General features: G+C 37.0%; 1 protein-coding gene across 1 annotated transcript; it reads right to left on the bottom strand.

Annotated features, from left to right (window-relative positions):
- LOC5574834 (small nuclear ribonucleoprotein Sm D3) lies at nt 1-20,890 on the bottom strand. The gene is made up of 3 exons (XM_001661607.2): nt 20,468-20,890; nt 5,187-5,225; nt 1-176 (listed from the first exon to the last, which is right to left on the bottom strand). The coding sequence occupies exons 1-3, from the start codon at nt 20,778-20,780 to the stop codon at nt 85-87; spliced, it is 444 nt and encodes a 147-aa protein (XP_001661657.1). The 5' UTR covers nt 20,781-20,890; the 3' UTR covers nt 1-84.
- Between the last annotated feature and the right edge of the window lie 6,051 nt (nt 20,891-26,941).

Below are 26,941 nucleotides of genomic sequence, written 5' to 3'. Positions count from 1 at the left end.
TTTGAAAGGATTCTCAATGTATTTCTCATTTTCACTGCTGGATCTACATACTTCAAATGACTTAAATATTATGATTTCTTAAGATTACAATCCTCCTCGACCTCTTCCGCCAGATGGTCCTTGACCTTGCCAGTTACCTTTACCTTGCTGGCGATTTCCAGGGCCACCACCACCACCTGCAAAGGTAAAACAAATGTATAATAGCAATAGTAGTTAAGGTAACATGGTGCAGAATAAGTGAGGCCGCATATTTATTCAGCAAGGCTTGGATGAATACAACATGTGCTGTTTAAAACTGCTGCACCAAATCACTTAGATTTTTTGTCAATTTCGCATCGTAATGTTTTCCACCTTTTTTAAGGCTAAGTAGCCCGTCATTCGTTTTGGCTGCCATGTTGACATTGCAATTCGCAATTTCATACTTTGATACTTTTTCAGATGCGTCAGTGCAATACAAACTGTTTTCTTTAATTCGAAATTGTACCATGATTTAGTAACACTAATTAACGATGCGAACAAATTCCAATGACGGCCCACTTCGTCTTAGAATCAAAATTTCTTTGGTCACATTTTGGCAATTGACTTGTTTAGGGATATCCAGTTTGTTACACATTCTGTTAATTAACTCATTACGCGTGGTAAAGATGGACAAATTATGGGTGAAATTATGAAAAAAATCCACGTGCTCGGCTGGGATTTGAACCCAGGACTCTTGTATGCTAGACGAGCGCTTTACCAACTAAGCTACCGAGCCACTTGGTGACCCAATAACTGAGTTGGTTACAAGTTTAGAATTCAAATCCCTACAGACCACGCAGACCCCTTTCATAACCAATATCCATCCATCTCTTGTTCCTACACACGCGGAGCGAGCGAGTGCGATTTATTTAGTGTTGAAACTGTTTGCCTATCGTACCTACATCGCTTCCACAACAACTGTATTGTGGAAGAGTAAAGATGTGGGAAGGCTATCAACGTGTCGTTCTCACTCAAGTGACGACATGACTACTACAGAGAGGCAGTACACTCTAATATAAACTGACACTTATATTGAGCTGTTCGGTCATCCAATCCGCATGGTTATTAAATTAATTAACTCATTACGCGTGGTAAAGATGGACAAATTATGGGTGAAATTATGAAAAAAATCCACGTGCTCGGCTGGGATTTGAACCCAGGACTCTTGTATGCTAGACGAGCGCTTTACCAACTAAGCTACCGAGCCACTTGGTGACCCAATAACTGAGTTGGTTACAAGTTTAGAAGCCGAGCACGTGGATTTTTTTCATAATTTCACCCATAATTTGTCCATCTTTACCACGCGTAATGAGTTAATTAATTTAATAACCATGCGGATTGGATGACCGAACAGCTCAATATAAGTGTCAGTTTATATTAGAGTGTACTGCCTCTCTGTAGTAGTCATGTCGTCACTTGAGTGAGAACGACACGTTGATAGCCTTCCCACATCTTTACTCTTCCACAATACAGTTGTTGTGGAAGCGATGTAGGTACGATAGGCAAACAGTTTCAACACTAAATAAATCGCACTCGCTCGCTCCGCGTGTGTAGGAACAAGAGATGGATGGATATTGGTTATGAAAGGGGTCTGCGTGGTCTGTAGGGATTTGAATTCTAAACTTGTAACCAACTCAGTTATTGGGTCACCAAGTGGCTCGGTAGCTTAGTTGGTAAAGCGCTCGTCTAGCATACAAGAGTCCTGGGTTCAAATCCCAGCCGAGCACGTGGATTTTTTTCATAATTTCACCCATAATTTGTCCATCTTTACCACGCGTAATGAGTTAATTAATTTAATAACCATGCGGATTGGATGACCGAACAGCTCAATATAAGTGTCAGTTTATATTAGAGTGTACTGCCTCTCTGTAGTAGTCATGTCGTCACTTGAGTGAGAACGACACGTTGATAGCCTTCCCACATCTTTACTCTTCCACAATACAGTTGTTGTGGAAGCGATGTAGGTACGATAGGCAAACAGTTTCAACACTAAATAAATCGCACTCGCTCGCTCCGCGTGTGTAGGAACAAGAGATGGATGGATATTGGTTATGAAAGGGGTCTGCGTGGTCTGTAGGGATTTGAATTCTAAACTTGTAACCAACTCAGTTATTGGGTCACCAAGTGGCTCGGTAGCTTAGTTGGTAAAGCGCTCGTCTAGCATACAAGAGTCCTGGGTTCAAATCCCAGCCGAGCACGTGGATTTTTTTCATAATTTCACCCATAATTTGTCCATCTTTACCACGCGTAATGAGTTAATTAATTTAATAACCATGCGGATTGGATGACCGAACAGCTCAATATAAGTGTCAGTTTATATTAGAGTGTACTGCCTCTCTGTAGTAGTCATGTCGTCACTTGAGTGAGAACGACACGTTGATAGCCTTCCCACATCTTTACTCTTCCACAATACAGTTGTTGTGGAAGCGATGTAGGTACGATAGGCAAACAGTTTCAACACTAAATAAATCGCACTCGCTCGCTCCGCGTGTGTAGGAACAAGAGATGGATGGATATTGGTTATGAAAGGGGTCTGCGTGGTCTGTAGGGATTTGAATTCTAAACTTGTAACCAACTCAGTTATTGGGTCACCAAGTGGCTCGGTAGCTTAGTTGGTAAAGCGCTCGTCTAGCATACAAGAGTCCTGGGTTCAAATCCCAGCCGAGCACGTGGATTTTTTTCATAATTTCACCCATAATTTGTCCATCTTTACCACGCGTAATGAGTTAATTAATTTAATAACCATGCGGATTGGATGACCGAACAGCTCAATATAAGTGTCAGTTTATATTAGAGTGTACTGCCTCTCTGTAGTAGTCATGTCGTCACTTGAGTGAGAACGACACGTTGATAGCCTTCCCACATCTTTACTCTTCCACAATACAGTTGTTGTGGAAGCGATGTAGGTACGATAGGCAAACAGTTTCAACACTAAATAAATCGCACTCGCTCGCTCCGCGTGTGTAGGAACAAGAGATGGATGGATATTGGTTATGAAAGGGGTCTGCGTGGTCTGTAGGGATTTGAATTCTAAACTTGTAACCAACTCAGTTATTGGGTCACCAAGTGGCTCGGTAGCTTAGTTGGTAAAGCGCTCGTCTAGCATACAAGAGTCCTGGGTTCAAATCCCAGCCGAGCACGTGGATTTTTTTCATAATTTCACCCATAATTTGTCCATCTTTACCACGCGTAATGAGTTAATTAATTTAATAACCATGCGGATTGGATGACCGAACAGCTCAATATAAGTGTCAGTTTATATTAGAGTGTACTGCCTCTCTGTAGTAGTCATGTCGTCACTTGAGTGAGAACGACACGTTGATAGCCTTCCCACATCTTTACTCTTCCACAATACAGTTGTTGTGGAAGCGATGTAGGTACGATAGGCAAACAGTTTCAACACTAAATAAATCGCACTCGCTCGCTCCGCGTGTGTAGGAACAAGAGATGGATGGATATTGGTTATGAAAGGGGTCTGCGTGGTCTGTAGGGATTTGAATTCTAAACTTGTAACCAACTCAGTTATTGGGTCACCAAGTGGCTCGGTAGCTTAGTTGGTAAAGCGCTCGTCTAGCATACAAGAGTCCTGGGTTCAAATCCCAGCCGAGCACGTGGATTTTTTTCATAATTTCACCCATAATTTGTCCATCTTTACCACGCGTAATGAGTTAATTAATTTAATAACCATGCGGATTGGATGACCGAACAGCTCAATATAAGTGTCAGTTTATATTAGAGTGTACTGCCTCTCTGTAGTAGTCATGTCGTCACTTGAGTGAGAACGACACGTTGATAGCCTTCCCACATCTTTACTCTTCCACAATACAGTTGTTGTGGAAGCGATGTAGGTACGATAGGCAAACAGTTTCAACACTAAATAAATCGCACTCGCTCGCTCCGCGTGTGTAGGAACAAGAGATGGATGGATATTGGTTATGAAAGGGGTCTGCGTGGTCTGTAGGGATTTGAATTCTAAACTTGTAACCAACTCAGTTATTGGGTCACCAAGTGGCTCGGTAGCTTAGTTGGTAAAGCGCTCGTCTAGCATACAAGAGTCCTGGGTTCAAATCCCAGCCGAGCACGTGGATTTTTTTCATAATTTCACCCATAATTTGTCCATCTTTACCACGCGTAATGAGTTAATTAATTTAATAACCATGCGGATTGGATGACCGAACAGCTCAATATAAGTGTCAGTTTACACATTCTGATTTTACGTTAAAAACCGAGCCAGAATCCAAAGTTTAAAATTTTCCGTGCCTCAGAACTATTTTTAAAACACGATTGAAATTAGTATGGAAGTCACTTAGGGGCCCAGATAGCCATAGCGGTAAACGCGCAGCAATTCAGCATGACCATGCTGAGGGTCGTGGGTTCGAATCCCGCTGGTCGAGAATCTTTTCGTAAAGGAAAGTTTCTCGATTCCCAGGGCATAGAGTATCTTCGTACCTGCCACATGATATACACATGCAAAAATGGTCAATCGGCAAAGAAAGCTCTCAGTTAATAACTGTGGAAGCTGAGAAGCAGGCTTTGTCCCAGTTGGGACGTAACGCCAGAAAGAAGAAGAAGGAAGTCACTTTTGAATCACTCCGTGAATTATACTACGGGACGAACTGTCTATAGATTATTATTATTATTATCTTTATTAAGGAGATTTTCAGCCCTATGGCTGGTTCAGTTCCGTGTCTATAGATTGAAATATATATATTAACCCTTCAGTCGTCGCGCGGTTTGCCATCGTCAGAACCACCACGCTGATGCTGTGTACGATAAGCGAGGTTTTTTCACCACTGCTGTACAAAATACAACAGCGCGACGACTGCAGCGTTAATCATTTATAATGTCAATAGCTAAATATCTAAATGCACAATAAAATCGTGTTATACTTAGAAAAATGAACTCTTTTGATCAAGCTACAAAAACATTTGCAACTTTTTCATCGCAAAACAACCCAATTCCAGAAAATCATTGTAAAATAAGCCATTACGCAACTCAAATCAGTTACTGGAATCAGGCAACTCAAATGAGTACCGAAATGGCAAATTACGCAACGCTCAATTCCATGCGGCAAAGTAGGCCAATTTATGACAAAATTTCGTGATGGAAAACACAGTCTACTACGATATGAAACCGCAAAACATATTTTTTTGTAGGCGATACATTACCTCCACCACCACCGCCTCCTCGACCACGACCTCTCGCAGCTGTAAATAGAAAAGAAAATAAGATCGTTTTATTACATGAAGAGCATTGTGAACACGTTAAACATCCATGAGCCCATTTACGGGCGGTACATGACGCATACCAAAGTAACAATTTTGATTCCAACTGGTTTCATTTATATGTTTTATGATAGTTTTAATGTAACTTTCCAGATTTCCTTTAATTTTATAGTGAATCTCATGCAGTGAAATTGATCTTGAGCCACTTTTGGTTTTAACCCTTTCCTTCCCATGGTAGCACAGGTGATCCACCACTTTGCATAGGTCGTATACAAAATCCATTTTTTCACCACATGTTCACATATATTTCATGAACTACTGTACAAAGTTTCACTAGAAATAGACACTTGGATTTCAATTTAAAGCATAACGACTGAAGTAAAGTCGGCATTTTTTTTAAATTTAAATAAAGTGGATTTTCAGTAATATGAACATAATTTTCACCAAACAAAAATAAGAACAAGCTCGATTTAGTTATTTTTCCAAGATTCAATAAAGTTTTTATAATATTCTTTAAACAAAACCTCACAAAACTATTGATTTTGAGGAAAATGATGTGGATCACTGATAATCCATTGGGAACAGAACGAGATTTTCATCGATTCTAGTTTACCCTGATTTTTTTTTCTGAAAACGAAACTGTCATCACATTTGTTTACGTCTCAGAAAGTTGTTCTAAGTTCCTCGTTTCGAACGTGTTTTAAATGAAAAGTGATTTTTAAAGAAGCAATAGTTGTTTATGGATGCTAAAATGGAAACGAATGGACCAGAAAAGGCTACACTCACGGATGAAGAGGATTTCTTCGGATTTGAAGCAGATGATGAAATATTTCCCGGTATCACAGACGAGGAGGATGCTTCTGGACTGAAATTGAAACGCCGCCGCAAGAGTAAATTATCTTCCGACACCAATCTTCCTACAAAATGGACCAAAAGGATGCCCTATGGAACAATCCACCGTAGATCCCGAGAAAGTGAAGAAAGAAAGAATGTCCCGTTCGAAGATACTTCGTACGAACACGAACAAGTACCCAGTGATTTATTTATTTATTTATTTATTTTATTTTTGAGAATTTATCTGATACAGTTTGTGTTTCTAGATTTCTAATATTGTGATATGGGATTTCTTACAGCAATTCAATTGGACAAGAACTAACATTTAATGATAATGAGAGACAAACAACAATTTAACAAAGAAGGAAAAATGCAAAAAAAAACCTCCCGATTCCGCTGGTTGCTGGGAGCGATGGTAGTATTTGAGTTTTTGAAATTTTTATCAATCGCTAATAATACAGGTATTTGTAGATTGCAACAATAAGCCAATAACATTCGAGGGAGATATTTTCGTGCTTGAAGAACTTAGCGAACCGGAGAAAATTATTGAAACCGGAACGAGCCGACTTCGTACATCTCTTGAAACTGCCGATGGACACAAAGGTACCACTGAGCAATCAACGATAGAAACCGATAACTTCGATGACGATAATAGTTCTGAAGATTTGTTCGAAGATCGTGATGAAACATATGATTTTTCTAAATTAAAACCGAAAACTACAACATAGCTGGATGAGTGGGATGGTAGTACATATATCAAAAATTGATTTATTACGAATCTATAATATAAATAATGATTCATTTCACAGATACTGATGATCTTGATTTGCTTGCATTGACCTTCGAGGGAGACGTATCTGAAGTTGAAGGAATCGATGTATCGGACGATGAAGATGAAATTGAGGCTTTCCATGCAAACACGGAATCGCCAAAGTGTGTGAAACCACAGAAGGATACACCAGTCAAATCCGGGACAAAAGTTCGTCGTAACCTGGGAGGGAGAAACCGATACAAAATTTCTGTACGTCAAGGTGAGCCGAGATCTCTGCTGTCACGAACTGTCACTGTGAGCCCGGATCTTAAAGGGTGGACAAACATGAAAATAACGCGTAATTGTTCAAAACGTTCAAAACATATATTTGCATTCCATCGACGTTGACAACAATCGGTTGAAAATCAATTCCTGCACGTTCAAAAGCAATGTCAATATAGCACCTTTTATTTTGATTGAATATAAAGTATCTTTTTACTCTTTTCAAATAAAAATGATAATAAAATCCACAGAAAAGATTGGCCCTTTTCCTAAGTTTGTCCAGGAAAATCGAAGGTGCACAACAAAAGAAAACTAACGATTTTCCTCAAGCCTGCCTTGATTGTCGTTGGTGAGCTGGAGTTATCTTGCAGTTTGGAAAAGTGTTGTTTCATATTTCGTGTGTAGTATCGGTGCCTCCCTCCCAGTTTGAGACCATCAAACGGTGCTTGCATTTCAACGAACAAAAGAAGGATACGATAAGTTGTTCAAGGTACGCCAGTTCATCGATGCTCTCCGGCGTAATTTTTTGAAAATTGAACCTACATCTAATCAATCGATAGACGAGATCATTCAAAAGCAGCATCTCCTCTACGACAATATAATAAAAACAAATCTCACCGATTCGGTATAAAAGTAGAAGGACGAGCAAGTTCCGATGGAATTTTGCACGATTTTTCTATTTACGGCGGCAAAACAAACAACGAACCCTCAGGCGCATGTGGAATAAGTGGCGATGTTGTAATAAAACTGATTGACATACTACCACAGAACGTCCCGTATCGAATTTTTGCGGATAACTGGTTTTCGTCGTATGCATTAGTAAAATAGATAAAATCTCGTCTACTGGAGTACACAGGAACCGTAAGACAAAACAGGATTCCAGGATTCGAAATGAAAAAGAATTTGAAAGCTGAAGGCAGAGGCTCATTTGCATGCAATGTGTCTAATGACAACATTGTCGTTGTAACGTGGATGGACAATAAGCCGATTAATCTTATATCATCCTGCTTAGGAGTGCAGCCGATAGAATTGTAAGACGCCGAGGACGACCAACAAACCAACCTATACAAAAACGTCAAAAACTAGCTTAGACCCTTAGTTGGCCGAAGCAAGAGCTTTAAAAGCAGCCTGACTATCTGACATATTCCTTTACAAATAGCCAGACGTCCACTCGTCCCGCGAAGGGAGTTGTGAGGAATATTTACTATAAGCAAAGTGACAAGCAATTGTGAGATCGCTCGAAGCAAGGACAATTGTGTCCCAATTCACCGAAAGTGGAAACATCCAAATCACTAGGATTTCCAATGGACGGAGAGAATCCATGGAATTTGGTCACAACCAATTCCCAGTTTGTGGAGTCTGCGAATTTACATTCATATGTTCATATAGAGATGTAGCGATGATCAGATAATGATTCATCATCTGATACAAGCCAATTCGTCAACTTGTTGACTGATTCTGTTCGAGAAGAGCATTATGTCTAACATTTCTTTTCTAGCAGGTACCATGAAGGTTGGGCGATTTCCAACAATAAGTAATCCAAGATATGAACTACTTAAGCATTCCATCAGACTGGCTTCTCAAATTGATATCTGAGCTGGTCCAGACGATGTGATGAGTGTCAGCATCACTGCCCACAATCAGCAGAAGGCCTTTTCTTTCATAGGCAGTGAACGACAACTCGTTTGAAATCATCCATTGGGGATGGTTCATCATGTGGTAAATACACCACAAAACGAAAGACGTATTTCCTATTGAGGTTACCAACAGAAATATCGATTGTGACAGCACATACATCTCTGGTTGTTAACTCAGAAATGAGTGTAGCAACGTCAGCGCTATTTACGAGCACGCATGCACGAGGCATGTCACGCGAGTTTGCCATTTCATGTTTCTGAAAGTTGCAAAAACTGGTTGTGGATCCAGTTACCTACAGTATTGGACAAAACATTTGCAACTTTTTCGTTTTTCCATACAAAATGACCAACTTTGGTAAGCTAGATCTCAGTTATTTATGGACCGATTGGAATGAAACTTTCACAGAACATCGGATATGACTTGAATTTTAACTTGAATATTTTTTAATAATTTTTCCAATCACAAGTTTATAAGTAATAACGGTTTAACTAAGGGATAATTTTCGACGAAAAATTCAAAACTTTTTATCTCAAAATCTGATAGCCCTACACAAAAACTGTCTTCAGCAAACTTATTCATCTCGTCAAAATCTACAACTTTGCTGAAGATACCATGAAGCTATTCCTTCAATATGTTTAACTATGTTAATTATAAAAAATCGTCAAAAAATTCACTTCAGTCAAACCGTTACTGCTTTCAAACTTGTGATTGGAAAAATCACTCAAAAATATATGTTAAAATTCAAGTTATGTCTGATGTTCTGTGAAAATTTCATTCAAATCGGTCCATAAATAACTGAAATATAGTTTATCAAAGTTGGTCATTTTGTATGGAAAATCGAAAAAGTTGCAAATGTTTTGTCCAATACTGTAGATAAAAGTTCACAAGAGTAAGGTTTTTGAACTAGCGCCGCTTGAGCTGTACCATTTGCATGAGTCTACAAAGATTGATCGTTGCTGATATTTTATGCTGAAGATTGTTCTAACTAAGCTATCCTAACCGTAGCCACTATCCAAACTAGGCAGGATTAAGCTATTCGCAATCTCAGCACGAAAAAGACCAGCAGTGAAAATACCAGATCTTAAAAGTCGCCAAAGGCGAAAAGCACAGCATATGCTTTGTAAAACGCATAATGGGAAACCATAAAGGTGACAATTTAAACTAAATTACAACGTATTAATAATCCCACTCTAATTTAGCCTCATGCTTGAGACTGAAGAAGGGCAAATTCCGCTGGCGAAGTGCTTAAACGGCTGTTGGTGCTATGCCACCCGGAAGATAATTCGAAGAAAGATGTTATATGTGAAGTGATTTTTTCTGTAGTTTGGCTGGTGATACACAATTTAAATTATAGCCCACAAGTGAAATATGAAGCTTCTGTAATCGCGTGGGTGTGGCTGTGTTGTTGTGTGTGTTGTAACGGGTTTTACGACTCATTTCAATCAGCGAGTATTATAATTGTCTGGTGGTACTATGCCACCAGATATATATTGAAGAAAAAGTTGTTTTGTGAAATGAGATTTGCGTATGCTTTCCATCACAATGTTGAGAAAATGAACCGTGTTGTTTTACGTTAGCTGAATACTTGCATGCCATAGATGAAAAAAGAGCAGTGAGGCGCTTGGAAAGAGGTTGCCATGGTGATGACGGTGTCACGGCTGACTTGGATGAATTCGGTGAGAATGTTCTGATTATGATTGCTGCTTTGATAAACTAAATACGAGCCAATTCTAAAAAGCATATTTTAGAATTTGGAAGTGTGTTTGTATTATCATTATCCATTTGATAACGGTAATGCATACATGCGGGGCTTATTGTAAGTGAAGGTGACTTCTGAATGGACGTGTCTCTCCAGCCATTCTGAAATGGGTCACTGGATCTGCAATAGAGCTATCACCTTCTAACTCCTGGACTAAAGCTATCTGCAAAAGCAAAGTAGCATTGCAGATAGATTTTTTCCATAATATCACTGCCGGACAGTGGGTGTTAGATGGAATACACACACACATGCTTGAGACTGAAGAAGGGCAGTCGATTATCTCGGAGAAACACAAGGTCACCTGCACCATTGCTCCGGGTAGCACAGGAAGGGTATAATACTGTAGAGGGCGCCCTAGTACTCCACAGGCTCCGTTTGCGGTTGAGTTTTATTTAGAACCCCCTAACCATTCATTCTTAGGCACGGTAAGCTTAAAGCCGCATGAATTAGGGGTCACCTGTTTGGTGGAATTTTACGACCGGAACAGGCAGTCCGTAGTGTTAATTCTTAGCCAATTGAAACAACCGCTACCGACACTACGCGGCTATCTAGGCTGATTGGGAAAAGGAAGTTAACATTGATGATTAACTCCTGACGTGCCCCAAACAGCCCCAATAATATAATAATCCGGCCATTTTAAAGGATTTGATATATTATTAAAACCAATACTATAGATTTTGTGAATCTTTTAAGAGCAAATGTGTTTCATACTAGGATGGTTTGATTAATTTGTTTTTATTCCTGTTCGGATCCACTACTGCGACCAGTTCTTAGATCTATTGTGACATCATCCGTATCCTTAGTGCCTGTCGTATTACTAACGTACCATTGAGGGACAATAAAATATCGATTTCGTTACAGTTCTCGTTTGATCTCCTCAGTAACATCTGAAGGAATCAATTAAGGTACCGTGGGGCAAGTGGGTAAATGTGGTTAGTGAAAATAATATGGTATATTTTACTTAATATGTGAATTAACGTTTTAAACTCATGCGTAAAACTTTGAGGCCATTGAGAACATTACAGTAGGCAACAGATTTCTGAGATTTTTCAGCCATTATTGCACAATAGAGCGAAAGATTGTTAGCATGTCAACTATCACTCCGTAACAAGTTGGCGGCGTGCAATATTATTTTAATATTTTCAGTGGAAAAAAGTTGGGGAAAATAATTTTCTGTACCACTTCTAGTTGTCCCCTCTGACAGTTTCAAACTGCAATAAACAAGGTTTTAGAATTAATTCGACGTCAAAAAAAAAACACCGTCAATTTTCTAACCACGTGGGAGCAATAAGTAAACAAGGTTCGTAATTATCATAGAACAACAGAACGTGCTGATAGTTCAAGAAACACTATACTCAAAGCGTAAAAAGCTATTATCATAGCCAAACCATTGAATTTCTCTTAGAGGGGTTGCTAAACATCACGATATTAATATGTCTACCTCGGACAGCCGATTAAGACGTTGATTGAAATGTTCCAATTAAAAAAAACACACGGAAATCTCGTGGAATGTCTATGTAAAGCTAGTTCAAAAGATAAAAATCAGAGGCGTCGCGTGCTCAAATAAGCCACCTGTGCAACAACAAGAAATAGTAGTTTACGGAACAAGTTGCAGAATGATGATTTCTACAGCACGAGTCGTAAATTTAAATTACGACGAGTGCTGTAAAAATCGAGTTCTGCAACGAGTTACGTACAACATTTTTGCAATTTCGTAGAAGACCACTTGAGGGTATCAGAAATAATATAGGAATGCATTCACTATCATTTTACAATTTCTGAAAAATGGTTGTGTAATGATTCATTACGCAACTCGAAACAGTTGCGTAATGAGAAAGCGTTGCGTAATGAATCATTACAGCACTGGTTTCAGTTGCGTAATGACTATTCTCGCACTGCATACTTCAGTGCAGGAAAGTAGGCCGTTTCATGACAGATTGGCGTGATGAAAATCAGCCTATTACGATGAGAAATTGCAAAAAATATTTTTTTGCAATTTCTCATCGTAATGGGCTGTTTTTCATCACGTCAATCTGTCATGAAACGGCCTACTTTCCTGCACTGAAGTATGCAGTGCGGGAATAGCAGGGTGTCCATTCAAAATCTGTTTTCCAATTCCCGGATTTTTCCCGGATGCCTAAAATTTTTGAACCGGACTACATCAAGATCCTTCGACTTAATATTTTCAACTGTAACTGCTGATATTTGAACTACTTAACTTTCAAAATATTCTTCGTTATACTTTTTGATAACATTAGAACATAATTTATTTTTTTACACTTGGATTGTCGAATATTTGAAAATATTAGCAATACCATTGCAGTTACATATAAGATTAAATGGAGTAGAGGATTTAATAGGTATTGAAATCTAATCACTGATTTTGTAAATTCCACAACTGTTTGCTCTAGGATGGTGAGTAGTACAGAATTAGACAAAGCAATTGCCACTTTTTCATTTTGTTTGCATACCATCAGCTAGGTATGCTGTTCCACTCATAGCAATTAACACCATGGTTAAATCCTCATAGTTGAACAAAAGAGAAAAGTTTAATAGCCAATCCAAACTTTTCTAAGAACGCCTTACAAATTATTCGTGACATGGCCCATAGCCCCTGGAAAATTCTTAATCTTGTGAAATTCTCATTGGTTCCAAGGAAATATATTTTCAGCAGAAACGGTATCCCGCCAAAAGAACATTTCGACATACATTTTTCATAAGGACTTATCTGCATTTATCAATGTCTCTTCATCGTTGCTCTCTTTGCACTATTGCAGAAAACTGATTTTTTTTCGTAACATGTTTTCGTGCTATAGGAGAAACAATCACTTTATCTAGCTTCATGAACAAAAAGTATTACAGAATCGTTTAATTTGGCGAAGTTATTAGTGAAATAGAGGATCGATGACGAGAGCCCTTATGAAGGAACAGTAAGTCGACACTTTTTTTTTCTTTGAAGCTTACCAAAAAATTGACATAAATCCATAACAGCATCTTTCCAGCAATCCATCTGATAAAGAATACTCAACCAAGCCTTAACCAAGAATAAGCATCTTCAACAATTCACTAACCAGAAACTCTCAATAAATCGTTCCAGACTTTCAGCAGTAAAACCAACTAGATCTCCCTAGAAAATTGAACGCAAATATTTTTAGATTAACTTTCCACCGACCACTCTGAATCAGCTAAGAATAAAAAAAGCCAGGATTCTTTTATAAAACCTACTTGAAGTTTTATTAGTTATCCACTACTTAACTTTTAGGTGATTTTCCAAAACCTTCAATTGGGTCCTAAAATGTTTAATGAATTCTTGTTTTTATTCAATAATACGAAAGAGCGTGTTCTGGCAAATACTTTAGCAATTTTCCCAACTCAAATAAAGGCTATAACATATTTAAATTTTAATTTTGAAAATGGTTCCAAATATGAACTTTGACACTTTTGATCATGTTCACTTCAATTTGTCGACAGGAATTTCAGTTTTAATACTGGGGTTGTTCCTATCTGAAATTTCGGAAGGGACACGTAAATTTGAGATTATACAAAAGGGGTTTGACAAAATCTCAAAAACCGCAAAAAAATGTTTTTGGACTTAAAGCAACGAAAATCATTTAAAAATTGAGTAAACATGTGTTTCTGGCCTTAACTTAAGCGTTTAGTACTAAAATAAGGACAGGGCTTTAGGATCCTATTGCCTATTCAATTATCTCCTGGATTCCCGTTACAATTACAGTAATAATCTCATCAAGATTTTTTTATGAATCTTAATAGAAATATATCAAGCATCTCATCAAGAACCTTGTCGGGAATCCTCAAGTGCGCGTCTAGAAATTTTTCAAAGATAACAATGATGTTTTATAAGATCCGCTTTGAATTGGTTCAAAATCTTTCCGCCAGAAATCTTTAAGTCATCTCACAAGAAAGCGGCATAATTTGCTACAAAAATTTGCCAAAAATCTCTCCAAGAAACCAACGATTTTTGCTTATTAGTGATACTAGAAACCGTTAACTATTTCTTTCGCATCTTACCAAAAGTTAATCATAATGCAAAGTTTGAGTTGTCAAACAATCGTGTATCTAGTGTCAATTTTTTCAGTTTTGTCCAGTGTCTACTTAAAATTTAAACAAATTGATGCTCTTATATTCGGAATTCGTATTTTTCCCGGTGTGTTCAACAATTTCCCGGGTATTTCCCGTATTTTTCCCGACCAAATGGAATTCCCGTGTTTTTCCCGGATGGGTGGACACCCTGGAATAGTCATTACGCAACTGAAACCAGTGCTGTAATGATTCATTACGCAACTGTTTGAGGATACGTAATGAATCGTAACACAACAATTTTCCAGAAATTGTAAAATAATGGTGAATGCTTTCCGATATGATTTCTGATACCCTGAAGTGGTCTTCTACGAAATTGCAAAAAAATGTTGTACGTAACTCGTTGCAGAACTCGGCAAGCCTCGTAGGATAAATTTACGACCCGTGCTGTAAAAATCATCATTCTGCAACTTGTTCCGTAAACTACTATTTTTTAATTGGGTAAATAACGCCTATGTAAATGGTAAACTGGTGATTAACTGGATTTTGCACGTTTCAGCTACAAAACATATCAGAAATAACAAAATGTATCAATGTGCAAATACGCATTCTTGCATTTAGTAAAATAACTGCAGTGTTCGATTTTTTTTTTCAAAGATTTATTGGTACGTTTTACTTGATTTGAAAATGTTTTCATCTGCATATTAATCTCGTGTACCAAGCAGAAATATAAAAAAAACACTATTTTTTTTATTAATATTCTTGGTCCCTTAGGCATTACAACTAGGTAATATGTGAATATTTGTGTATTGTGCTTTGCAACAAAAATACACGGAATGCGATTAACTGAAAATGTTGATGTACCGTCGCAGTGATAATAAAAATCACCAAATGTTTCAGATTTAGATAATTTCAAACATTTGCGTCCTTGAAGAATGAAAAAATTCAAACCTACTTGAACAACAATACTTGAATTGTAAGAATGCAGCGTAAGAACACATCGCGAATGAATCAATGAATGTATGTGGGACCTTAGTTATATGGGATTTGGTTCAACAGCAGCAGTTGAACAGGCACAGTAGCGTTTTCCGACGGCATGTCTATTCAACTTTTGTGCTGCTGTCTTTAGTGAAGTACCACGGTTGTGCTGTGGATATCAAGCGAGCTTTTTTTGCATGAACTCAGCACACTACGCGATCGTTCTTGGTGCCTTGGGACAATTGCTATGCTACTTTCTATGTAGTATGTATGAACCCACACTCATGCTATTTTAAGATTTGTTGAATTTGATTTGCTTTTTCAAATTAGTTGTACGATTTTGATTCAAATGGTCTACCTGTTCAATGAACAGGCTGACCAGACGCCTCTAAAAATATATGGTATAGGTCTATTGGTTCAGAGGCGAATGAACCGGTCGGTTCAAAACCTCTATAATAAATAAATAATATTAATAATAGGTCTATCCACATAAAACAGATTCTTAATAAGTAGATGAAAAACCCGAATTTAGTACTATACCATTTAATTTCACTAGAGTTTGTATCCTTTGACAGATACGCGTATTTCGACCTCAACTGTAAGGCCGTCTTCAGTGTCGTGTACTAGACTCGACTAGTCTAGTACACGACACTGAAGACAGCCTTACAGTTGAGGTCGAAATACGCGTATCTCTCAAAGGATACAAACTCTAGTGGAATTAAATGGTATAGTACTAAATTCGGTCGTCGTATTCTGCTAAACAGCTCGAAGATTTATTATCAGATTCTTAATACTTTATTGGAGGATTCCGTTTGATTTCTCCTGAGGAGTTATCCAATATCATATCCGACTTTCTTAAAAACAAATAACGAGCAGTGGAAATTCTACAGATCAGAAATGCAGTTGTGACGTAAGAACTAACTTTGGAAATGTTGCAGTTATAATGCTGTCGAATCATTTCAACAAACATAACTGAACAGAAAAAAAATCAAATGACAAGAATAAAACTTTCTTTGTATACATTTTACTTGTGTTATTGTTCATTGGGTCACCTTAATAAATGTTAAAGGTAATAGAAATCGTGAATATAACTGTTAGTTTTTGAATTTATTGTTCAAACCCGTAAACTTTTCCCTTGCCCCACTTGTGGGGCACATCAATTTCAGCAACTGCTTATATTTGGTGGGAGTCATGCTAAAAAATATATACGACCTCATTTGTTTCAATTTAAAGTCTCTAGAATTTGATTTGAGGGCCTATATAGCCGTGACGGTAAACGCGCTGCTATTCAGCAAGACCAAGCTGAGGGTCGTGGGTTCGAATCCCACCGGTCGAGCATCTTTTCGGGTTGGAAATTTTCTAGACTTCCCAGGGCATAAAGTATCATCGTACCTGCCACACGATATACACATGCAAAAATGGTCATTGGCATAGTAAGCTCTCAGTTAATAACTGTGGAAGTGCTCATAAGAACACTAAGCTGAGAAGCAGGCTCTGTCCCAGTGGGGACGTAACGCCAGAAAGAAGAAGAAGAAGAATTTGATGAAACTCAACTATGCGAATTCCATTACCCACTTGCCCCACGTTACCTTATAATAATATTATTTGAAATAATGGTAGCTGTAACGAGGATGTTATACCGTTTCGGACTTGTTTGTTCATTGTAATGGTAGTCTTGCTTGAAATTCAGGACAACAATGTTTGAGGCTAAATTTCTTCTTCTCTGCATTAACGTCCTTACTGTGACGAAGCCTGCTTCTCAGCTTAGTGTTTTTAAGAGCGCTTCCACAGTTATTAACTGAGAGCTTTCATTGCCAATTCGCATTCGTATATCGTGTGGCAGGTACGATTATACTTTATGCTCATGGAAGTCAAGGAAATTTCCAGAGTGATAGTAATATTTTCAAAGTTTTTTCCTTTAGGCTAAAATTTAAGTGACTGTAATACCTGTGCATTATTCGAAAATTTATAGTTTTATAATATATGTGAAGAAAGAGCCTTTGTGAAATCAAGAAAATCAAGATTTGAATCGCCTACGATGAATTGAACGAAGCTTCCTCTGACAGCTGCAACTGATTAGCTTTTCATGAAGTCAAGCTAAGACACTCGGTGAGAATGTTCCTTTTATCTTTTACTACGCAATAATCAAATGAATGTATTAAAATTCGTTATGTAAAATGCACACGCATTTCGCCAATTTTTGACATCTTAATCATTTACGGAAGTATTTTTTTTGTTCAGAGTGTTTCTTTAAGTAAATGAATGAACTATTACGATATTAAAGCGATGATATAACAGGACATGGCCAGGTATACGGAAATTGCCTTTAGCGTAATCACCTATAACAGTGGTTAACATAGTAAAATTTGCAATGTTTGTGAATTAAATACATAAATAATGAATGGTTTTGTATGCATTGCATTATTAGAGAAATAGGATCGATATGTGCACGGTAATCGTTTAGTTTTCATAGAACTGAATGTATGTTGTAGTATCCCGGTTTTATTATATATATTTTCATTGTTTTCGCTCATTTTCGGAGATCATTTTTTTTAGGTTAGGGCTTTCGGTCGGATGATTCTTAGCTAGGTGGCAGTGCGATGTTATTTCGTTACCGATTTTTGTTCGCGTTTTCAAAGTGTGTTGTCGTCTTTTAGTTCTATTTTTTTTTTAACGGCCCGATGACCCTGGAGGGATCGGTTCTGCTTGTAATTACTTCTGAGCAGAAAGATTCGAGTAGTGCTATGCAAAATCTAATTATCAATATAAATCATAAAATATATGTTTTGTCTTTTGATTGCCGGCATTCAAAAGATTAAATTTACAACACTTAAGGTGATTATAAAACGAAGCCAAACTTTGAATTTTTAAGTGCACAAGACGAGAGTGTCTGACAACAGTTCGCGTTGAAAACCAATCAAATTGCTTGCTTGCTGGTGGTGACCAATGGGATAGATTTTCTACGTGGAGAGATGTTTGGTTCTCAAGTCTTGTGCTCTTGAAAATTTGAGGTGTGGCTTCGTTCTATAATCACCTTAAACCACAAATGCCCTGGGTCCTCGCTAGCTTTTCAGGCGAATCCTATGACCTATTACCCCTCCCAACCTCCACCTCCGTAGCACTTATGAGGGTGTCGCTGCCGTGTGTCGGCCTCTCATTAAGTAAGTGCTACATCAACATTTCCTCCCCCTATCCCATGTTACGGTAAAGATGGGCGTGGCCAGGAATAGCAATATCCATGCTTTTGGTAACATTGTTCATGATTGGACCAAGGTTAACTGCCCAGCCTTGATCCTGAAAGCAGTCTGGATGAGATTATCAAATGATACATGAATGATGCTAGTATCCAATCTACGAAGTATACCGTAACTACGCTAACGCTAACGCTAATGCTAACGCTAACGCTAATGCTAACGCTAACGCTATGGAAGTCAAGGAAATTTCCATTACGAAAAGATCCTGGACCGACCGGGAATCGAACCCGGACACCTTCAGCATGGCTTTGCTTTGTAGCCGCGAACTCTAACCACTCGGCTAAGGATCGATTGAGGCTATTACGTCTACCAAATGAAAAAAGGGATTTTAAAGACCATTTGGATGTCTCTTTAGAGACCTTCCATTGAAATAATAAGAGTTTTTAGAGATTTGCATCAAAATAGTGTAGGTATTCAAAAATCATTGTTTTCGATAATAAAAAAAAAACAAAAATAGTAGGTTGTTTTATTAGTTACATCCTGGTAGATTCACCTTTTGTAAAGTCAAGGAACAAACCCAAAGAATAAAGAAACTTGTACCTACTGGTGAAAACTGATTAATTTACAAATAATAGGAGTGTAACAAAATGAACGATTATAATAACTATAACGATAATGAATTGTATAACCTAAAGTAACCCAAAAACTATATAAAATTAATGAGTATGTATCACGGAATTCTTCAATACAGTCAACGCTCTATAACTCGATATTGAAGGGACCATCGAGTTAGGGAGGTATCGATCGACTTACAGAACACAAAACCAGTGCAAATGCGATCCAAGGGGCCATCGAGTTAGCCATTAAGGCCATTTTTACTATGGTTCTCTAACTCGATATCGAGATACGGAATATCGAGTAAGCGAGAGTGGACTGTAGAAATATCTTATTTGATATTAGTCACAAAAATTTGATTTTTTTCAAAAACCTCTAGCCCTATTATTTAAGAGCTTACAAAAGTTTGATTGTTACATCCATTCGGAAGTTAAGCCCCCAAGTTTTCTGACAGTTAAATTTTGGGGCACCCTACCGTGCATTCCTTCTACATGTACCGTGACATGCCCTATTACCGTGAGGTTAAAAAAAAACTCAAGTTTCAATCAATCAGAAAAAAATAATGTACTATTATTTTCAAGCTTTTTAAGTTTTATATAGTTGACCGTTTTATATATTTTGCACAAAAAATATGATTTGTTCTATTTTGATAATTTTAACCATAGTTACAGTTGCTATTGTTAAACATATCATTATTCCAAATACCGTGCATCTGACCCCGATTGCCGGGTGACATTTTGAAATACCTCTCCATTGAACGAATGAAGCGCATCATTATTAAAACTTTTGTATCAAACAACGTCTAGTAGTTTGTATGATCGATGCGGGAAATGAAATATTTATTTTGCTCAGTCATTTTGGAATTATAACAAATACACGGTATTTGGAACTCAGAAGCAATCATGCCCTAATACCGTGTGTTGACACCAGGTGGTTGCATTCTAACATTATTTTTGTTTGTTTTTGTTTGCAACTTTAGTTCAAATTTGTCATGGCTTTCTTAAGACTACTTTATATGCTAACGTTTGTGAAAAACATTCAGATAAATAAATCATATAATAAGGCTGAAAATCCATATGGTTCCCAAACACACGGAATTAGAGCAGGTCACGGTATAGGTAAAAAAAGCTCTTACCTTGCGCTCGTAGAATTGCAGATTTTCCTCTGCCAGCCGTGCCGGCTTTGGCCCCTTGCTTTTTGAACATTGGCGCATTCTTGAGCATGTCCGGCAAAATCATGAATCGAATCTTCGATCCCCGTATGTAGACGTTTTCCAAATTGGAGGTTCTCCCATCGCGATAGGTTACGGTCAGCTGCGTCATCTGGCAGTTCATGTTGTCCTCGGCTTCGATCAGTTTTCCTCGATACACTTCGCCGGTAATCGTTTCGCAGGTCACGATATGTCCTTCCGCTTCGTGCAGAACCTTGATTGGAACTCCGATGGACATTTTTTGGCGTTTTTTAATACAAAATATGGAGAAAACGTTTCAAGTTCAAACACACGACGCTCGCTTTTAACAAATCGTAAACTACACGGAGAACCAAAACAACTCAAAATTAGGTCTTTTTCACTCATCTTGACAGCTAAGTAGAACGAGTCAAAATTGAGTTCATTGCAAAGTATTCAAAATTGAGTCATTCCAGAAAGACTTCGCTTTGAGTGATTTTAACTAATTCGCTATCAGTAGCTTTTGGATTGAAACTACTCAAAAGTTAGTCTTACCATGGATCCGATTTCGGTAAAAATTGAAAGTTTTCTTTTATTTACCGCACTATGCCATTTATTACAAAAAATCTCACAAACAAAGCATGTAAAACATAGCAAATTGTAGTATTATTAAGAAAATCACAACACATTAATTTTTGTTTGCTTGAAGGTTCCTCCATACATCGTTAAACATCCGAATTCCCGTCGGTACTCCGCTGACTGCCAGGAGTTTTCATTTTCACAAACATGCCGCTGGAGATTCGAAGCTGTAAAATACACCATTTAAATTACTTATTACTTAATAAATCAATGTTAAAAACTTACCTTTTTGGATGAAATTTAGGTTTCCGGAAAAGTGGTGATTTCAATGTTTCCCAGGATGTTTGACCGGAATATCTCAGAAATTTTGGTCCCTCGGCAAATCGTCGAATGTTCATTATTTTCTGGAATATAATCGACATGAATAGTGCACGTTTTAATAAAAATAATGTGCGATTTAACTTACCCACAAAACACTTTCACTCAATCAGTAAATGTCGTTCAATTAAAATTTTCATCCAAAACCGAGTACTGGATCAACACTCGATTTTGGATACTTATGTGAATGGGGAGCAAAACAAAATCAAAACAGAACGCCAACAATCAATTAACTCAAAAGTAAGTAGTTTTGGATTAACCTCAATATTGAGTTAAAAGTATTTAAAAGTCAGAATAGAATATTATGCAAAACAGTAGTGCTGGAGAAGTACTTCATTTTGCGTACTTTTTATCTTTAATTTGAGTTGTTTCGGTTCTCCGTGTAGAATGAGAGAAACGTCAAAGAACTGGCGGTGTTCGTGTTGTTGCGGCTGCGAGCAAGATTATTACACTGGAGAGGTACGACGTTCTCACAATTCGTTTGGATTGGTAAATAAGCATATTTTTCTGTTTGATATTCATTTTATGTTTGACACAATTTTTTATAAAAATACAGAAGAGAATAAAAACAAAATTGTATGTGTTTTTCTTTAACTGGATTCATAATCGTTATTCATATCATTATCACTATTTATTGATGTTTATCCATATTTATCATCTCGTGACGTCATACTGCGAAATAAGAACCTCTCGTGATAAGTCCTTGATTGAAAACAAATGCCAAACCAAAGTAACTAAAATCAGAGTTTATGAATGGAGAGTTGCGCGAAGAGTGAAACCAAATCTACCTATCGAACCGTCAAACCGTCTACCTATCGAGCAGACCAGCAAAACAGATAGGGGCTGTTTTCGAAGACGAAGAAGAACAACCATTCAAAGAAGCCTCTTCGCCAACTCTCCATGCATAGACTCTGACTAAAATTATAATGAAAATATCAATATGAAATACTTCAGCTAAGATTTGAACCCTATCTTAGCGCACTGTAAGAATTTTCTACTCAGTCACTAAGTAAGAACAAGTTAATTTATAGCAGTTTCTTCTACACTGCTTTAGGGCTCATTCATTTATTTCATAACGCTGAAATTGGCCATTTTGGACACCCACCCACCCCCTTGTAACGCTATTTGTATGAATGTTATTCAATTTTTTTATGGGCCGTAACATCGTTAGGACACCCACCCACCCCCTCTAGCGTTATGAAATTTGTGAATGGGCCCTTAGGGTTTATTCACAAATTTCATAACGCCGAAAATGGCAATTTTCGACACCCACCCACCCCCTTGTAACGTTTTGTGTATGAATATTTTACAAATTTTGTATGGGCCGTAACATCGCGAGGACACCCACCCACCCCCTTTTGCGTTATGAAATTTGTGAATGGACCCAGTACCGTAATCCGGGGTCAAATTGATCACTGGGGTGAATTTGATCAGGTCGGTACCAAATAGCATTTCCTCTCAATGATGCTTAATACTTCGTTACCATCACAGACATTCCATGTTTCCTAGTTTATAGATGTCTTAGTCTTAGCAGGTGTTAGCAATGTCGGTACTAAACAATCCGCTGGTGCTAAGCCTGCATGTAAACTTTAAGTATTAAAAATATAGTGTTAGCTTCAGGGGATTTTTTTTTATTTCCATACAAAGTGGTCCGAAGGGTCTCAGATTTTCATGAAACTTTTTCCACAGGCAGGGCTCATCAATATATGAATAAAAAAAAATTAGAAAAATTCAGGGTCTCTAATTTTCCCGGAAAACTCAGTTGGATTTTTTTTTGTTCTCCTCTGACACTACTTACTTTGAAAAATCATAACTCAAGAACGAAGCATCGTAGAAACAAAGTTTTTTTTAATGAAAATGTAAGCAAATTTTCTCAAGAATAAAAAAAAAAATATTAACTGGAAAAAGTTTTCCACAAACTTTTTCACCGTTGAGAAAATTCGTAAAGGAAAGCCGGAAAAACTATGCTCCAACTCGTGGAAAATTTTCAAAAAAATATTTTTGACAAGATAATTTCATAAGCTTTAATCGCTGAAATTTATGAAATGTACTTTTTTTCGTTTTTGAGTTATGGCCAATTTTGTAAAAAATGTGCAAATGTGCCATTTTGAGCCTTTTCTTTGAAAAATCATAACTCAAGAAAGAAGCATCGTAGAAACAAAGTTTTTTTATGAAAATGAAAGCAAATTTTCTCTGGAATAAAAAAAAATTAACTGGAAACAGTTTCCCACAAAATTTTTCACCGTTGAGAAAATTCGTAAAGAAAAGCCGGAAAAACTATGTTCCAATTAGTGGAAAACTTTCAAAAATATATATTTGAGAAGGTAATAAGGTAATAAGCTTTAATCGCTGAAATTTTTGAAATGTACTTTTATTTCGTTTTTAAGTTATGACCAATTTTGTGGAAAATGACCATATAATCCTTTTCTTTGAAAATCCATATGTCAATCGAAGCATCGGAAAAACAAAGATTTTTTATCAAAGCAATTGCAAATTTTCTAAAATATCTGAAAAAAAGATATGGGATTGGTTTTAATGAAGTCGGATATAATATATATAATAAGTCGGAATGGATGATATTTTTCATGAAAAATTACACCGCTAAGAAAAACTGAAAAAAAAACTGTTTCTGCCTCAATTTTTCATTACAATGAAAAGGGATTCTTTCTTTTCTATGGAACAAATAAGATTGTTATTATTTCTTTTTTAATTTTATTTATTCAATTATTCAGTATATAACCATATAACTTACATTTTCATCTTAATGCTAAATATTTTTTCAACCGAGAAGATTGTCTTTGGTTGCTAACACCAAAAGATTTTCGTTTCTGGTTAATCATAATCATGCACTTCATGCAGATTTTCATCTTTTCCGTAATCCACCGAACTCCATTCGAATGAAACTTGGTCATGAGACCATAGCTAATCGAGCGTAAATTTGTCCTTACTGATTTGTGGCCGTCCAGTCCGAAGGGGTTACAGCATAGCGAATAGTATTCGTAGCATTGAACTTTGTCCATTTCAACAGCTTCGGTAATAACGAGTAATATACAGCTGACAACACTTGCACCACAGATAACAGATGTTTATGTCCGATTGTAAAACCACAGACAAACAGACGTCACACTCTCATCGCTGTCCATCGACCAACTTTTTAACGATCGATTCGAATATATGGTAGGTGGACAATCGACCACCCGCAGCGCTCGCGTCGTTTTTGTTCGTGTTTGACGTTTACACACTACCGCCACCTGTTGGTCCATCGGCCAACTACAGAATTTTTAGCATTGGGCGTACATGTTTTCGCGACTATGATTTTGATCGCGATTTGTTCTAAGTGTTACGTCTGTTTCTCTGTGGTAAAACTGTGTAAGACAATTAATGTTGATTTTAAGTGGCAACACAAGTAGCAACATCGTGGTGGCACTGTTATCGCTAAGTTCCCATGGTGATGTCTGTGGTGAATATGAAACATTTCAAGATACTTATATTCACCACTGATTGCAGCAATCCGTTGTGTGGCGGCGCTAGTGTTTTCAACGTGTTTTAGTTTGAATATTTACACAAGTTTTCAGAAGATTTTTGTTCTAGCATAAACATCTGTTATCTGTGCTTGCACTTTCTCACTGCTCTTTGTTAGATTTTTGGTAAACTTATGATTCTCAAGCCATTTCAACGCTTTAAACCAGAATTGGTAAATACCTAATTGCCATATTGTCTACCCATTGATTTAACTGTCAATTTTGTAGTTACCTAACAGATAGCTGGAAAAAATGCCTACATTATGATTGAAGAAATCTTTGTTTCTATGCTGTTTCGTTCTTAAGTAGTATTGTTTATAAACTTATAAATTTGAAAATAAGCTTTATAAACTTATAAAAGTAATAACACAGATAACAGATGTTTATGCTAGAACAAAAATCTTCTGAAAACTTGTGTAAATATTCAAACTAAAACACGTTGAAAACACTAGCGCCGCCACACAACGGATTGCTGCAATCAGTGGTGAATATAAGTATCTTGAAATGTTTCATATTCACCACAGACATCACCATGGGAACTTAGCGATAACAGCGCCACCACGATGTTGCTACTTGTGTTGCCACTTAAAATCAACATTAATAGGGTAACGACTGTTTATTTTGATCTTAATCGCTAACAGTTGGCGCCAGTGGCAAAAAGTACAGACAACAACCCTTCGAACACTCAGTTTATCTGTGCTGGCCGCCGAGCGACGACATTGTTGTTTGTATTCCTCCCACTGATCGCGCTACGCTGGATTCTCAAATTTCTCAAACTTTCAACACAAGCGCATGGAAGAATGGTAGTCGGAGAACTGTCAAAACGTATGGAAAATAATGAAAAACGTAAATTACTTGCAATTTGGAAACTGGACCAAAAAAGTATTGATTAGAAATCAAGTGTAAAGTGAATACATAACTTTTTGTGTTTAGTTCATCTTCCGTAGAGCTTTCTTTGCTTCAGGATTTCGTTTTTACTACCACTGAAAAAGAGCCATCTATTGCCTTTTCAGTTTTGAATATCGCCCTATTGTCTTACACAGTTTTACAATCGGACATAAACATCTGTTATCTGTGATAAAAATTTGTAAACAGCTTATCTTGGCAATATTTGATCATGTTTTAGGAACGAAAACTGAGTGTATTTAAAAAATGTTTAGGATTGGATCTTATTGATCGCTCTTTTCAAATATACTTTGTTTGTAAGCTGGAATAGCTAATCGGGTTATCATTATTTATTTTCCTTAACGGTGAAAAATGTCCTGGGAAACTTATTTCATTTCAAAAAATCTCAAAGTTTTGAGAAAATTTGATTCCGATTTGACAAAAAAAATGTTTCTGTGACGCTTTTATCTTCAGTTATGATTTTCGAACGAAAAGACGAGAAATCCGGGCATTTTTCACAAAACTATGACCAAACGCAGGAATTAAAAAGTAGTACATCTTAAAAAATTCAGTGATTGATAATTTTCCACGAGTTGGAGCATAGTTTTTCCGGCTTTTCTTTACGTATTTTCTCAACGGTGGAAAATTTTGTGGAAAACTTTTCCCAGTTAATATATTTTTTATATTCCTGAGAAAATTTGCTTTCATTTTCATAAAAAAAACTTTGTTCCTACGATGCTTCTTTCTTGAGTTATGATTTTTCAAAGAAAAGGCTCAAAATGGCACATTTGCACATTTTTTACAAAATTGGCCATAACTCAAAAACGAAAAAAAAGTACATTTCACAAATTTTAGCGACTAAAGCTTATGAAATTAACTTCTCAAAAATATTTTTTTGAAAATTTTCCACGAGTTGGAGCATAGTTTTTCCGGCTTTTCTTTACGAATTTTCTCAACGGTGGAAAATTTTGTGGAAAACTTTTTCCAGTTAATATTTTTTTTATTCCTGAGAAAATTTGCTTTCATTTTCATAAAAAAAACTTTGTTTCTACAATGCTTCGTTCTTGAGTCATGATTT

This window comes from Aedes aegypti, chromosome 2 (assembly GCF_002204515.2).
Source record: "Aedes aegypti strain LVP_AGWG chromosome 2, AaegL5.0 Primary Assembly, whole genome shotgun sequence".
NCBI classification, from domain to species: Eukaryota; Metazoa; Arthropoda; class Insecta; order Diptera; family Culicidae; genus Aedes; species Aedes aegypti.
Note: the sequence above shows the minus strand (reverse complement) of the source record. Positions and strands in the feature narration are given on the sequence as shown.